This window comes from Eptesicus fuscus, chromosome 4, assembly GCF_027574615.1.
Source record: "Eptesicus fuscus isolate TK198812 chromosome 4, DD_ASM_mEF_20220401, whole genome shotgun sequence".
Classification (NCBI taxonomy): domain Eukaryota; kingdom Metazoa; phylum Chordata; class Mammalia; order Chiroptera; family Vespertilionidae; genus Eptesicus; species Eptesicus fuscus.
The window spans coordinates 80,863,027-80,879,725 of record NC_072476.1 but is presented as its reverse complement, the minus strand read 5'-3'; the positions used below and the strand labels follow the sequence as shown (position 1 = coordinate 80,879,725).

The 16,699-nt window shown below is 39.9% G+C and overlaps 2 protein-coding genes across 8 annotated transcripts in view; one reads left to right on the top strand and one right to left on the bottom strand.

Moving 5' to 3' along the window:
• KIF2A (kinesin family member 2A) overlaps positions 1-2,699 on the top strand; it is a 76,939-nt gene extending 74,240 nt beyond the window's left edge. For all 3 annotated transcript variants that reach the window (XR_008555869.1, XR_008555868.1, XR_008555866.1), the window contains one exon: positions 973-2,699. The gene's annotated coding sequence lies outside the window, so the exon portion shown is untranslated. The remainder of the gene's footprint in view (positions 1-972) is intronic.
• Positions 879-14,079, bottom strand: DIMT1 (DIM1 rRNA methyltransferase and ribosome maturation factor). 5 transcript variants are annotated; one of them, XM_008161857.3, is made up of 12 exons: positions 13,872-14,076; positions 13,460-13,533; positions 12,032-12,118; positions 9,719-9,780; positions 9,533-9,626; positions 9,398-9,447; positions 7,745-7,868; positions 7,517-7,609; positions 5,155-5,219; positions 3,938-4,001; positions 2,551-2,657; positions 879-1,019 (listed from the first exon to the last, which is right to left on the bottom strand). In XM_008161857.3, the coding sequence occupies exons 1-12, from the start codon at positions 13,945-13,947 to the stop codon at positions 977-979; spliced, it is 939 nt and encodes a 312-aa protein (XP_008160079.1). In that variant the 5' UTR covers positions 13,948-14,076; the 3' UTR covers positions 879-976. The 5 variants fall into 5 exon arrangements, with proteins under 5 accessions (XP_008160079.1, XP_054571200.1, XP_054571199.1 ...); XM_054715225.1 differs by lacking the exon at positions 13,872-14,076 and adding an exon at positions 12,870-13,009 and having other exon boundaries at positions 13,460-13,510; XM_054715224.1 differs by lacking the exon at positions 7,517-7,609 and having other exon boundaries at positions 13,872-14,079.
• Positions 14,080-16,699: the final 2,620 nt, after the last annotated feature.

The window sequence follows — 16,699 nt, the reverse complement described above, 5'->3', positions numbered from 1 at the left end:
GTAACTAAGATATGGTTATGACATCTATTGAAATTATCAACCTTACATTTTAAAGTAGATTATAGCTAAGCATCAGGTATATAAAAGAGTGCTGGAAATTTTAATTATCCAGAAGTTATAGGAGGAATACTGGGAGCCAGTTCTTGTGGGAAAATTACTGGATGGGTTTTGTTTGTTTTGAAGTTGATGGGCAGATATTTTAAATGAAGTTTTGATTTCTAAAACCTCTGGAAATTTTGTTAAAACTATTACTATCTCCCCAAGAAAAAACATACAATCTTATAATCCATTTTACATTCTAGTTGAGCATCCTTATTTTACAGGTAAGGAATCATTCCCAGAAGTAATATGTCTGGCACCACATGGTCTCAGGAGCAGACTTAAGCTTACCCAGAACTCTGATGTAACTGTGATGTTACAGGATAAGTAAAGGGGTAGGTAGGCAGTGATAGAAGTTGTATAGGATAAACACACAGAGAGAGAAACAAAATTAAAATATAAGAAAATTGTTTTACTGTACATATGAATAATAAGAAATGATATGGGGAATATGTGACTCAGTTAAGCATATTTAACTTTATACGTGAGGGATAAAGGACTAAAGAGCTGAAGGCCTAAAGAGGTCTTCACAGTAATATATAACATAGAAAATAGAAGAGTAACATCTTTATACAATAACCTCTTAGAAATGATAAATTTTAAGTGTCAAGTTGTGAGTGTCTACGGCTCTTGAAAATTATCATGTATAGACCGGGACCCTGCCCTGTATTAGATATAAAATAAACGGAAAAAAAAAACCTTCGGAACTTAACTACCTTAGAAATTTGGACTAATTACTAGTAACAGTAGCATTAAATAAAAAATAGTCAAGCACAGTGTCCCAGTGGAGGAAAAGCATACTTTATCTTCTCAAATTATTAAAAATATATAATTCAAGTTTCTTTTCTTGAGTTTGAAAATTCTGTTTTCCAGATACCTAAGAAAAATGGATACCTTCTGCATTGAATCCATGTAACAATCTGAAAAAAGAAGCCAAAGTGAGATGGTATTGAAAAACTAATCTGTAGCGCACATAACAAACAGTGCATATAGTTCCCATTCTATGAATTCTAAAACATGAACACATCAGCAAACCTATGAAGCCCACCCACTCCGAACACTAGTCATTAAAGAAACATTCGCCAACTAAATGTATAAGACAGTGATTAAAACTCATCTTTTTAATACCTTTTTGTCATAGCCTGTATGTCCTAAATTATGAATTTGATTAAAAGTATCATAGACCTCTACTATCCCAGACCTAAGAGCTCATTAGCAATTGTTTCAACATGGTAAGTGAAAAAGAAGACTGGAAGAAATTTGGTGAAAATGAAAGAAAATAAGAGGAAATATTTCTATTTAGACCGGAGATTATTTTTAGGATGGCTCGTAGGAACAGGTCAAGATGGGTTAAAATGTCTAAAAAAGGAAGCTAGGTATTTATGAGTAATATTTAACTCCTAGGATTAACATTGAATAAAGACTCAGTAGTATTACTAACCTGCCAATATAAAATGTAAACCCTACTTGTCTTAGTTATATAGAACTGTATTTCCAGCTTAGAAAAGTCAAACCAATGACTTTTGTAACCATTTACCCTTGTTTTTTTTATTCAGCCCCTAGACCATTGAAGCTTCAAAAATGAATTAGCTAAAGAGGCAAAAACTTCTATATTAAGTGATGGTTTATGAAGAAACCAAAGTGTTAGTGATTAAAAACAGTGAGTATAGGTTAATAATTACCTGGGTAACTGAAGCCTTATTCTATTTTCATGAGACTTGTATAATTCAAGGCAAATAAATTTTGGTGTACATTGCCCAGATAATTACAAAACAAGTAACTATGTTACTAAAGCAATTATAAATGATAACCAGATATGATTGTAACTGAAACTATTTCATGCTTAGGGTCTATTTAACAATCGCTATGCCCAATAAAGAAAAAGGTAAGAGCCCTAGCCAGTTTGGCTCAGTGGAAAGAGTGTTGTCCTGGGGACTGAAAGTTCCTGGGTTCGATTCCAGTCAAGGGCACATGCCTGGTTGCAGGCTCAATCCCCAGTAGGGGGCGTGCAGGAGGCAGCCAATCAATGATTCTCATCATTGATGTTTCTATCTCTCCCTCTCCCTTCCTCTCTGAAATCAATTTAAAAAAATATTTCCATAAAAAAGAAAAAAGTGAGATCCAACTACATGTCTTAGGATTCTTCTGCCCACAATAGATTATGAATAGGGAGACAGAGAAGAAAGTTAAAGGGGAGGACCATACACACCACAACACACACTGACACAGGCAATCTCCAGGCTAGGACTGTTATTTACTACTGTTCTTAAAATGTTCATTCTGCTGCAGCTAACTAGCCTCCATCTTCTACACCAAATACCATTCTATGCCTTGGAAGTGCTATGCAATAACTCCCAGGTAGCACCTTACACCACTTAAAAGCCTTTAAATCTCTCATCTTAAGGTGTGACAGTAAAGTGTAAACACTTAGGAAAAGAAAAATGTAATTACCTGATGAAGTCATCTATGTCCATGGAACGGGCCCGCTTGTCACTAAAACCTGTGCTGGTTAGGATTTGCTGTATTTTATCTGCTATGCTGAAATCTTCTGGTATTATCTATCAAGATTCAGAATAAATGAACAACATATCTTTAATGAAGTCACCTTGACTCTTTTTCTTTTTAGTTCGATAAGTCATAAAATAGTTACCACCTGCACCTCTCTAAGTGATTGATCTTTAGCACATACCAAATACTCGGAAGTCCTCGAATAAATGAATGAATCAAGAATATTGTCCTCTTTTTTAAAAATTCTTTCTTAAAAATCAGTTTCAGATTTTCATAACAAAATAATTGGAGCTGAAACTAAATTTTAAAGCAATTGTTACTCCTTTTAAAACAACTCCCATTTTCTTGGCACCAATCTCATTTTTCCAGCTTAATTTTTCTCTAAGAGATGGCCTCTCCAACCCTTAAGGAATATTAAATATATCAGACTACATTTTTCATCCAAAGATTTTTCTTAATCCAACTTAATATTTTCTTACTTAAGCAATGTTTAATGATTTTGTCTATAAAAAGAAAATGGAGGTAGCAATGTGATATATTAAACCATAGGAGTCCAAAAATAGAACAGAAATTTGCTTTTTTCTGCCTGCTCTGTTTAATTAATTTGAAAGAACTAATAAATAAATAGTCATTATATATGGATACTAGAGGCCTGGTGCACGAATTCATGCATGGGTGGGGTCCGGCCAGCCCACCCCTACCAAAGCCGATTGAGGCCAGCCAGTGAGGGGAGGGGCTGGGAAGTTGGCCAGCCAGCCCCACCCCCATCAGGCTGGTTAGCTGGCCGGCTGGACAGCCACAGTGAGTCATGGTGACCGGTTTTTCCAGTTGCTTGGCTTTTATATATATATATATAGATGTTTATGTGTGCTCATAGACACAAAATTGATTAAAGAAAACGTTGCACTGATAATGATTAAGAGGCATGAGGCTCACAACCAGAAATCTGCTATTCAGTCTACTTTAAGCGAGGTATTGACATTTTAAATTTATAATTGCTATATGAGGAACAGACAAGAAAGGATGGTCATTTATTTTAAGCTGAGCAAACTGCACATGCCTACACCTTTGAGGAAATAATTCAGTTGAATCTATGGCTGAAACAGCTATCAGTAGTTAAAGAAGACAGAGTGGAGTAACTGAGGTTTCTCAGATCTGTTCCACAGAATATACATGAGCACTGACTTGTTAAAGTTGTGCTAGTTATACATTGCTTGTGATCTTTTAAGGATCTTATGGAATGTATAAAATTAAAGAATCTTGATAGATGGAAAGGAATAAGAAATAGATATTTTAAAACAAATTGAAATCACAAACATTTTCTGCTTACAGTATTATGGACTGAACAGTGAATTCTGTAGTTTTTTTCCAATAACTGCTGTACTGCACTTGACCTGTAGCATAAATGACATTAGTATTATTATTCCAAAATTAGAGATTATCAATTTCCTTTTATTATCAGATAAAAATCTGTTTCATATGGTGAAATTAAGAAACTAAAAAAGGTATTGAATACTTAAAACTTAAGAAACAACCACAAACTACATAGTTAAATTTAAAAAGTAAAGTCCTAATAAACATATCCAATTCTTAACACGTTAAGCGCCCAGCCTGTTTTGTCTTCCTTTCCTTTTTAGTCACCGGTGACTGACATGGTGCTTAACGTGTTAATGAAATTCCAGACTCTCCACAAAACGTCACCTAAAAAAAAAAAAAAAAAAAAACAATCTAGCCCGGCTGGTGTTGCTCAGTGGTTGAGTATCAAGCTGTGAAACAGGAGGTCATGGTTCAACTCCCAGTCAGGGCACATGCCAGGGGCCTTGGGCTTGATCCCCAGTGGGGGGTGTGCAGGAGGCAGCCAATCAATGATTCTCTCTCTCACTGATGTTTCTCTCCCTCTCTGAAATTAATAAAAATATGTTAAATGTATATATATATATGTCTATCTAAAATTAAACTTTTCACCTCTCTTTTACCCCAAAATGCTATTACATTTTTCCAAGTAAATAAAATTAAGTGAATTTTACACAAATGGGGAAGGGGTCCCTCATCACTATTTTTCCAAAGAAAAAGGCAGATTTGTAGTCAGTTTTTGTTTTTTCTCCGTTTTGCCAATAAACCTGATCTAATTCCCAACTCTAGGAACTTAATTAAATTCTTCTGCCTTCCAAAGTACAAAGTCAGTTTAAAAGGTAAAGTGTGTCGCCCTGACCAGTTTGGCTCAGTGGATAGAGCATCGGCCTGCGAACTCAAGGGTCCCAGGTTAGATTCCTGTCAAGGGCATGTACCTTGGTTGCGGGCACATCCCCAGTAGGAGGTGTGCAGGAGATAGCTGATTGATGTTTCTAACTCTATCCCTCTCCTTTCCTCTCTGTAAAAAAATCAATAAAATATATTTAAGAAAAAAACAAAAGGCCAAGTGTGTCTGGACATGGGCAGTCATTATGCTTAGGATATATATGTTCAGGAAAAGGACAAAATTCTAGCAGTTAGCCCAGTGTCTGGAGCATTGGTCCTTCATACATTATAAATTAGTAAAATACTTACTTAAATGCAGCAGACAGTGTCTTGTTTTTCCTAACAAAGGTGATCCTTACTAGCCCATCCCATTCCTGAAAGAGAAGATAAATATTTTCTTACAAAATGTCAAACTTCTTTTCTAGGCCTGCTAGGTATTATTGTGTCTCCTAAAATATAAACCTGGAACGAACCTTCTGGAGTGATGAAAATGTTCTATATCTTGATGTGGCTGACACATGCCAAAGTAAGATGTACACTACAAAAAAATACATTATTCCACATCTGAACAAAGAACAATATAGCATTTTGGCACCTAAAGTGTCAGATGCCATCTGTCATTTTCAAAAAACATGATTCACAAATACATGCAAAAAATGAAACTAGACCACCATCTTACACCATACACAAAAATAAACTCAAAATGGATAAAGGACTTAAACGTAAGACAGGAAACCATAAAAATCTTAGAGGAATCCACAGGTGGCAAAATCTCAGACATATGCCGAAGCAGTATCTTCACCGATACTCCTAGGGCAATGGAAACTAAAGAGAAAATAAACTAATGGGACTGCATCAAAATAAAAAGCTTCTGCACAGCAAAAGAAACATCAACAAAACAACAAGAAAGCCCACTGCATGGGAGAACATATTTGCCAAAGTTATCTCTGATAAGGGTTTAATCTCCAACATTTACAGGGAACTCATACAACTTAACAAAAGGAAGATAACCCAATCAAAAAACGGGCAATGGACCTAAATAGATGCTTTTTGAAAGAGGACATTAGGAAGGCCAAGAGACACATGAAAACATACTCAAAGTCACTAATCATCCGAGAGATGCAAATCAAAATGACAATGCAGTACCGTCTCAGACCTGTCAGAATGTCTATCATCAACAAACCACAAGTGCTGGTGAGGATGCGGAGAAAAAGGAACCCTCGTGCACTGCTGGTGGGAATGCAGACTGGTGCAGCCACTGTGGAGAACAGTATGGAGTTTCCTCAAAAATCTAAAAATGGAACTCCCATTTGACCCAGTGATCCCACTTCTAGGAATATATCCCAAGAAACTAGAAACACCAATCAGAAAGGACATATGCACACCTATGTTCATAGCAGCATAATTTACTATAGCTAAGATTTGGAAGCAACCTAAGTGCTCATCAGCAGATGAGTGGATTAAAATACTGGTACATCTACACAATAGAATACTATGCTGCTATAAAAAGGAAGGAACTGCTATCATTTGCAGCAGCATGGATGGACCTGGAGAGCATTATGCTAAGCGAAATAAGTCAGTCGGAGAAAGATAAATATCACATGATCTCACTCATTTGTGGAATATATTGAACATAAACTGATAAACAAAAACAGATCCAGAGGCAGAGAAGCATCGAACAGACTGTCAAACCTCAGAGGGAAGGCAAGGGAGGGTGGGGGTAAGGGGGAGAGATCAACCAAAGGACTTTTATGCGTGCATATATGCCTAACCAATGGACACAGACACCAGGGGGGTGAGGGCATGAGTAAGGGGTGGGGGACAATGGGGGGGTAAGGACACATATGTAATACCTTAATCAATAAAGAAAATTTAAGAAACCATGGTTCAAACAAGCATAATTTAGAATACCTCCTATGCAACACACCTAAGCCTCCTTTGAAGGAGTAATTGACAAGCCACTCCATTTACCACCAGTTATTGACCCCACAAGCATGTTTTTATCCAAAGTGATTGCAGTAAGGTTTTTTTTTTTTTTTTTTTTTTAATATATTTTATTGATTTTTTACAGAGAGGAAGGGAGAGGGATAGAGAGCCAGAAACATCGATGAGAGAGAAACATCGATCAGCTGCCTTCTGCACACCCTCTATTGGGGATGTGCCTGCAACCAAGGTACATGCCCTTGACCGGAATCGAACCTGGGACCCGTCAGTCCGCAGGCCAACGCTCTATCCACTGAGCCAAACCGGTTTCGGCTGCAGTAAGGTTTTATATCAAGTGATGTGGTTTCCTTCTCTTTTTAAATCACAAAAATAAGAATTTTGATTAAAAAGTGTTTCCCATAATATTATTCTAACAATTATTTTCACCTCATCTTGTTTTCCAAGTCTTATTCAAATAGAAACGTTTTCCATACCTATAATCCTCAACAAAATGCAATGGGATTCTAATCTCTTTACATTTTGCAAACATTTTCCATGTGCTTGTGTGGTCTTCACAACTATCTTGAGTCAAATTATTCCATCTACTCCATCACAGGATGTATCATAATTAACATTTTCCTGTTAGGACATTTTAGGTTGACTCAGTATTTTTCTGCTGTTACAGACAAACATCTCCCAGCTTGGACATTTTTTTCCTTCACTGAATGACCTAGTATTTTAACCTCACCTGAAAATTGATAGGTGGTGGTGGATTCTTAGGTTCTATTCTTACAACACTGGATTCCACCTTGGGTGGTGGTCTGAAGTTATTCTTTCCAACCTGTTAATCAGAAACTGTTTCAGTAGTCATCTCAAAAATAACTAAATTAGTAATCAAATATGCTCTCCTCACAGAAGGCACAGCTAGATGCTAGAGGATGAGTTAAGTCACATTAGTTCAATAATAGTCACTTACTTTCATTAAATGGTCCACACGGGCTAACAGCTGTGTGTTAATTGAGAGTCTGCAGTATAACTTATCTCCAGGTTTTGCAACCAGTCGGAGAGCAAATTCTCTTTGAAACATAAGTATAGCACATCTGAAAAGACAACAAAAAGGAATAAGGAAAATGGTCACTTTCAACTATTAATATATTTGAACTTCAACAGATTTTCTTGAACGGGAAACAGAGCAAAGCAACACCTGCAGTTCATGACAATTAGTCCAGCTGGTTAGAAGATAGGTGAACACTCAGCCTTAACTTTATTATCACGAAATGACCCAGTTGGCTTTTTCATGTTATAATGGCTATACCTCTCACCCCTTGCCAATGTAAGCCCTCAATGATCAAATGAAAAAGTATTTCAGATCAGCACCAATCTATCTCACCCCTTCTAGGAAAACAAAACCCAAACAAACAAAATTGACTCAGTAGATAAATTATATTCATGGGGTAGCAAACACCCTTATGGAAGAGCTGAGGCAGGTTGTGAAATCAGTGTCCTTCTGATTTAGCAGATTAAGAAATGTAGATTTTTTTTTTTTTTCCTAATTCAGCAAGCAATGACAGGCTTTTGGAGGCTCGAACAGAAAATGATCATCTTCAAAGGTAGGTTTTGACTCAAATTTTTTTGACTGTAAGTCACATTAAGAAATATATTTGGCCAAAACCGGTTTGGCTCAGTGGATAGAGCATCGGCCTACAGACTGAAGGGTCCTGGGTTCGATTCCGGTCAAGGGCATGTACCTTGGTTGCGGGCACATCCCCAGTAGGGGGTGTGCAGGAGGCAGCTGATCGATGTTTCTCTCTCATCGATGTTTCTAACTCTATCTCTCTCCCTTCCTCTCTGTAAAAAATCAATAAAATATATTTAAAAAAAAAAGAAATATATTTGACATTTCCACCCAGGCCACAAATATCTGTATGTATATGTGCTTATGTAACTTAAACAAAAGTTTTGTAAAACTATAATCACCTGGGCCACATGCACTTAAGACCCTCTGATATATTCCATTCCATATCATTAAAAAAATAAAAAAGACAATCATGACCCACTGAATTTATTTTATAACCACTAAGGGGTTTTTGGCTTGCAGTTTGAAAATGATTGGTTTAGATTGTCCTAGAAACACCTTAGGAAGCCACTGCAATTGTGTAGACATCTATCCTATCCTATATAATAAAAGCCTAATATGCTAAGTGCCCAGTCGTCCGTTCAACCAACCAAAGCATAATATGCTCATGATATGCTAAGGCCGCTCAACTGCTCGCTATGATGTGCACTGACCACACACGAGGGGGCAGACAGTCGACCGATCGACCAGTCACTATGACATGCACTGACCACCAGGGGGCAGATGCTCAGACCAGTAGGTTAGCTTGCTGCTGGGGTCTGGCCAATCGGGACTGAGCGAGATGGGCCGGACACACCCTGAAGCCCTCCCGTGGTCCCTCCCTGGCCAACTTCCCACTCCCTCCCCAGCTCCGATAGTGCATGGGATGTTGCTCAATCCACTGAGCCACACCGGCCAGGCAATTGAATTAACTTTCATCTTTAGCTGTGTGCATGACCTAAACTATCAAATTTTTCTAGTTGTTTGGCAGTCACTTTGGTGTTTGTTACAAACCTGAAAAAAGGTCGATGCAGCAACAACTTGAAGACAAAAGGAGAAGAGATCTGTAAAAGAATTAACTAGTTATTTCTGGGAAAGACACACCAGAGAAACATTTAATATAATGTTCCCAACAATCTGAAAACATACCTGATAAGGCAAATTTGCTACACAAGCATCAAAGAATGGCAAATCTGTTTTCAACACATCACCCACCATTACTTGAAGTTTGCTGGCCAGAGGTCTGATAATAAAAAATAAATAATAAAAAAAACTTAAAAAAGAATATTGTTTTATGAGATTGAAATGCACTTTAATTCCATTATGAATACTCACGTGCCCTGAACCCTTTTGTGCAGTTCAGCTACTAGCCTTGGGTCAAGTTCACAGGCAATTACCTAAATTAAAAAATAATTATGGAATATAAAGCTTTTCTTATCTCAATAGTAACTCTTACATGAACTAAATTTCTTTTTCCCAATTCTATTACCAATATTCTTTCAATTGTTCGCTACCATTTCAAACAATGGAAAACACCACCCAGAAAGGTGGTCAGCTAAAGGACCACCCAAATAATTGACAGAATTATCATGCTCATCTGGCTCCATGTTTGTAACTGAATAGAGCAGGGGTCCTCAAACTTTTTAAACAGGGGCCAGTTCACTGTCCCTCAGACCGTTGGAGGGCCAGACTATAGTTTAAAAAAAACTATGAACAAATTCCTATGCACACTGCACATATCTTATTTTGAAGTAAAAAAACAAAACGGCAAAAACACCCGCATGTGGCCCGCGGGCCATAGTTTGAGGACGCCTGGAATAGATGAAAAAAATACACAAAAAGTCTGTGTAGTAAATGTTCTAGAAGACAAGTGCTCCTAGAATGAGTATATCATTTCATCTATTAAGTTCAGAGTACACAGCATAGATAATTTCTGAATGTAAAGGGTTACCAGGTAAGGCTGAAATTGTCATTTTATTTCACTATCAGCTGAGATTTAATGACTTCCAGGAAGACCATGTCTGCAGACTAGATGTATGTGCTGCTTAGTCTATTTGACTTTCAGTTCCTTTCTCCAGCTTTCCCTGTGCCCTGTAGAGTGATGCCGTCCCTTCCCTTGCCCTTGATTTCTAGTTGGGACTAGCCAATGAAAGGAACCAGCATTGTAGGGCACAAGGACAGAGGCTGAGTATTTCCTAATGCCCACCCATGCCTTTCAGGTGTTCTGGCAATGGCCGTGTTCCACTATCAGTGGCCCCTGTTCAATGACTCAATAACACAGTTCCCTCCTTTTGTCCCTTGAGTCCTTTGAACTGTTACCTGCTGTTGCTAGTCCCTGGGTCTTTCACTAATGCTTACTGGTTCCCTTTAACCCCATTCCCACACATTTTGTAAATAGTCTTTTCACGCCCTAACCAGTTTGGCTCAGTGGATCGAGCATCGGCCTGCAGACTGAAAGGTTGAAAGGTCCCAGGTTCGATTCCAGTCAAGGGCATGTACCTTGGTTGCGGGCACATCCCCAGTAGGGGGTGTGCAGGAGGCAGCTGATCGATGTTTCTTTCATCAATGTTTCTAACTGTCTATCCCTCTCCCTTTCTCCCTGTAAAAAATCAATAAAAAAAAAAAAACAAAAAACAGTCTCTTTACTAAAGTCTCTTCAAATAAGTGCCTTAAAATGTGCTACCTACTTGCACCTAAGGACAGAACAATCGTTCCATTTCATTGGAAACTGGGTCAGCCAAGAGACAAAGAAGACACTAGCAGTGGCCAGGTGGTACCCCAAAATCAGGGGCCTGTGCTTCAGCTCTTTAGGTTCCAAAGTTCTAGGTTCCAATAACTCCAACTTCCTTACTTTGTTTCCCTGAGCCTAGAGGTGATAGCTGCTTTTTGCTATTATTATTCTTCAGTTACCTCAATGTTCTCATTTTATTCTTTTAGTCCTGTAACAACCATGTAACCAATTCCCTGTACTGAAATATCGAATGTGGTTTCTGTTTTCCTGACTGATACAGCCCACATTTTCTTTTAAACCCTTTAAAAGAATTAAGATATAGCCGACACCGGTTTGGCTCAGTGAATAGAGCGTCGGCCTTCGGACTGAAGGGTCCCGGGTTCGATTCCGGTCAAGGGCATGTACCGTGGTTGCGGGCACATCCCCAGTAGGGGGTGTGCAAGAGGCAACTGATCGATGTTTCTAACTCTCTATCCCTCTCTCTTCCTCTCTGTAATAAAATATATTTAAAAAAAAAAAAGAATTAAGATATAGTTGACATATAACATTATATTAGTTTCAGGTATACAACATAATATGTATATATTCCAAGATAAGTCTAGTTAACCATTTTTTGTTGGTTTTATGATTAAAACTTTTAAGATCTACTCTCTTAGCAACTTTCAAATACACAGTACAGTATTGTTAACTATAATCATCATGCTCTCGGTTATATTCCCAGGACTTATTTTATAACTGGAAGCTTGTACCTTTTGACCACCTGTACCCATTCACCCATATTTTCTAAGATAAAATTTCTAGCAAAGGATTAAGAGTTACTGTTAAAATAATAGCAATTAATTAAAGTATTTATATTTATAAACCACCTGAGCTTACTCATATAATCATTTCTGATCCCAAGCATGAAATCCTTTTACCTTTTTTGCCTTTTCTAGCAACTTAACAGTCATATTGCCAGTTCCAGGTCCAACCTCCAGCACCACATCAGTTGGTCTTAAGGCAGCCTGCAAGCAAACACAACCACTTTAGCTTTCCTGACCACATAATTTACACCTGAATATCTTTGCTAGAAAGCACTCAGTTAAGATCTTTTATTCTAACTCAGTGGTTGGCAAACCGCGGCTCGCGAGCCACATGCGGCTCTTTGGCCCCTTGAGTGTGGCTCTTCCACAAAATACCACGGCCTGGGCGAGTCTATTTTGAAGAAGTGGCGTTAGAAGAAGTTTAAGTTTAAAAAATGTGGCTCTCAAAAGAAATTTCAATCGTTGTACTGTTGATATTTGGCTCTGTTGACTAATGAGTTTGCCGACCACTGTTCTAACTCAATTTTTAGGAATTTCTTCATGATCTATATGCTTAACAAAATTATCTAACATTTGGTGCAAGTGGAAATCTGACAATTTTCCTAACTTGGGACAATAGTTAGGAGTCAGAAACCCAGAATAGCAGTTCTTTCTGGGGTTGGCATTTTGCTTTCTACCTTGGAAATGATTTCAACAGCATCTTGTTACCAACTCTGTTATCAACAAATTCAAACTGGAAAGGACTATATATAATGATCTTGCCAAAGAACTATAGTGTGCTGTACCAGGATTTCTCAATTCTAACACGTTTGTTTTCAGGGATGCAGGAGTACCCAGAAATTGTACACAATAGTGGATGTTTGTATGCACACAGCTGCAGTATTTTGGACTCTTAGCTATTATCAGATGCTCAAAGGAATCCAGGCCAAAAATGTTAAAAAGCTAGGCCCACCCTCATTTTGCAAATAACAAGAAGTCAAGATGAGGTCCTTTAATTATGTAATGCTCTTTCTGCTGCTCCAGGATGCTCCCTTTGTGGCCATGAAAGTAATTTGCACCTCCTACATTTCATGTCCTAGCATCCCCAATCATCTGAAACAATAGAGAACATCAATAACACATACAGGAGGAATACTCCAAAGACTTTATATGTGGAACTGCATTGTACCATATAAGTTTCTCTGGGGGAACAAACGTCCTAAGATCTCTTTTTAGACATATCTTTAGGCTCTGAAGTAAATAAAAACAGTCATGGGTGGTGCCTAGAAAAAGTGATTGGGGGAAAATAATAATTTGGAATTGAATGAATGTCCAGCTATGAAGTAAATAATCTATACAAAGAAAAAGAATTCGGAACCAGTAGAAATCCAGATCCACAGAAGTAAGCAAATCCTGGCAAAGGCAGCTTGTGAAAACTAGAAAATTCTTCAGTTCATTCAACAAGTCTTTAAAGAGCATTTACTTTGTGCCAAACATCCTCTGTGCGCTCAAATATTCCTAATAATAATTACTTAATAACTCCCTTTCCTTTTCCACACCCACCTTATCGATAATGCTGTTAACAATAAGAGGGTTTTTCAAAATGTGCTGCCCAATCCCCGTGTTGAACGTGAGTCCTGAAAGAAAACATGAAACAGCCTTAGATATTAGACCGTCGCAGAGAAGAAAGCACCTGAGAAGGTGGACTTAAGACTTCTGCGCCAACAAGACGCAGCAAACGTCACCCGCGGAGCCTGGCCGGGCGCGCTCAGTCCATCGCTTCCGCAGGGAAGGAAGCCAGTGACAGCGCGCAGGGCCCGTGGCCCGCGCCCCCGGCATCCCAGGACCTGCGCGCTCCGGGAGCAAGGACCTGAGATCTCACGGTCCCGGCCCAGATCTCGGTCCACGCCCCGGGCTCAGCTCCCGCCGGAAGACCCGACCCGACCCGACCTCAGCTCCCGCGGGGCTGACCCACCTCCCGCGCTCTTCAGCTCCCGGCCCTGTTGCCGCTCGCGGCGGCGGCCGCTCGCCCCAGACTTGATCTTGGGCATTTCTGCACGCAGCGGGCGCACAGGCCCAGGAAGTCAGCGAGGACCAGAGCCCGCTACCCCAGTCACGGCACCACGTGGGAACCGCCGGCCGCACCACCGCACCACCCCCAGCCCCCTTGAATGGGGAGGGGAGAGGCGAGGGCCCGCCCCCCGGTTCGCTCTGGGCTCCGCCCCCCAGCAAGAGGGCCGGCCTTGGAGCCCAGGGGCCGCCGGGCATTGTAGTCATGAACTAGAGGAAAGCCTAACCTTGGAAGCCTACAGATCCCAGAAGACACCGCGCTACCGATTCTGAAAGTTTATTGGCTAGTTTGGGTCTGGGCGTGGCCTGTCGCCCCAATGAGCACCGTTGGTTAAGTCGGTGTTGGTGTGGTACCCTGGGGATTATGGAGAAGTAAATTCTGTAATGCCATTAGGCCTGGTGGATGCTTTATAGGAGCCAGGTTCTGGGAGCGTTGGTGTCCAAAGAAGGTTTCTTTCTGTCACCGTACCTCACTCCTGTTTCCCAGAACAGCCTGGGGTGGGAAACCCAGGATCTTGGGTTGAGGAATTTGCTCCTCTGGGGGAGGAGTGATTTCTCTACCTGCGCTTTGGAAAGCCATCCCGAGAGTAGAATGTAGTAAGTGTCTAGTTCCACTAGGGGTACTAGTTGCTTCGCTTCCGTTTGTGCCAAGTCCTCCCTACGCATTTATTTTTTTTATTTTTTTAAATTACTTTATTGATTAAGGTATCACATATTTGTCCTCAACCCCCTCCCCCCGTTCCCTTCCCAATCCCCCACACACACAAGCCCCCCTCCCCCTGTTGTCCGTGATCATTGGTTAGGCTCATATGCAAGCACACAAGTCCTTTGGTTGATCTATCTCCCTTGTCCCCACCCTCCCCTACTTTCCCTCTGAGGTCTGACAGTCTGATGGATGCTGTTCTTGTTCTTCAGTCTATGTTGTTCATCTTTTCCCCTAGATGAGTGAGCTCATGTGATACTAGGAATACACTTATAGGTTCTTTCGAAAAGTTTCTATTTAGATCAGTTGCCCATTTTTTGATTGGGTTATTTATCTTCTTTTTGTTAAGCTGCATGAGTTCCCTGTAAATGTTGGAGATTAAACCCTTATCGTTGACATCATTGGCAAATATGTTCTCCCATGCAGTGGGTTTTCTTGTTGTTTTATTGATGGTTTCTGTTGCTGTGCAAAAGCTTTTTATTTTGATGTAATCCCATTTGTTTATTTTCTCTTTAGCTTCCATTGCCCTAGGAGCAGTATCAGCGAAGAAGTTCTTTTGGCATATGTCAGAGATTTTTCTGCCTGTAGATTTTCCCAGGAGATCTCTGCCCTTCCCAGCTGCAAACTGTCTCACCAGCCACTTCTCCTTCACCAATTCGGGCTGGATTCCTCTCGTTTCAGCTGCTCCCTCTATTTCCTCCTGCGGGTGCGGGGCCGCGCAGACTGCTCACTCCCTTCCCGCCGCCATGTTCTCCCTACGCATTTATTGAGCTCCAGCTATTTATTAAATACTGCTGGGTGGTGGAGAGTCAGAGTTAAATAGGAAACTGGTCTTCTCAAAATTTATTCCATTGTGAGAGACAAAAACTACTAAGTTCAGTAGAAGTGGTAATTGGTATGCACTGGGTATTGTGCTAGGGCAAGGTATCCAACCTTACACAGCATCCAGAGTATAAGGTCCCTGTCTGTTTTGCCTGCCAGAATAATGGCTTTCGTTTTTAATGTTTCTGTGTGTACCTTATTTCCTGATCAATTAGGTGTCAGGTGTTACATTCAACATTTTCAAACAGTTATCTGAAAAGGGTCTTATCATTATATCCATTTTACAGATGAAGAAATTGAATGAAAAAAAACAGGTTAATATGTTGCTGAAGATCATACAGTAAAGATGACAGTCTCCTCTTGAGCCTAGGTCTATATTCCAAAGACTGTGCTAATATTAGAGAACATTGGGGAACATTTTCAAAATATAATATTTGAGCTGAGTCTTTAAAGGACAAACAAAAGTTAGCCAAGGGAAGGTTGGCACTTCAAAGGGAACAGTACTAACAACGCCAAGATATAAAGATGTTTAAGGAAGAAAAAGGAGCTTGGTATAGCCGAGGAATAAGTAGGTAAGGTAAACAGGAACTTATTGTGAAGGAGCTAAAACGTGAACTGCTGGAGTTCACACAGCAGTGCAAATAGACATTCATGGGTTCCACATTTAGCAGGGTTCTGAACCCTGCCCAGACCCCTCTTCTTGAATTCCCTCCAATCTTCCTCTGTCATTCTCCATATTGGATCTCCAAGTTTTCTTCATTCTTCTCAGTCTTCCTTCCCTATCACCTCTGCAGCTCCTCAGCAGAAGACCTTGCCTTTTACATCATAGAAGGAATGCAAGATCACCTGAAGGACATTCTGGTCTTCACGGTCACTGCTCTACACACTGGAGGTACAGTGATGAGCAAAATAAAGTGGAGCTTGCATTCTAGTGAGGAAAAAACAGACATTTCCCTAACTGGTTTGGCTCAGTGGATAGAGCGTCGGCCTGCGGACTGAAAGGACCCAGGTTCGATTCCGGTCAAGGACATGTACCTTAGTTGTGGGCACATCCCCAGTAGGGGGTGTGCAGGAGGCAGCTGATTGATGTCTCTCTCATCAATATTTCTAGCTCTCTATCCCTCTCCCTTGATCTCTGTAAAAAAATCAATAAAATATATTTTAAAAAACAGACATTATTTTCAGGTGGTGATAACTGTAAAGAAAAA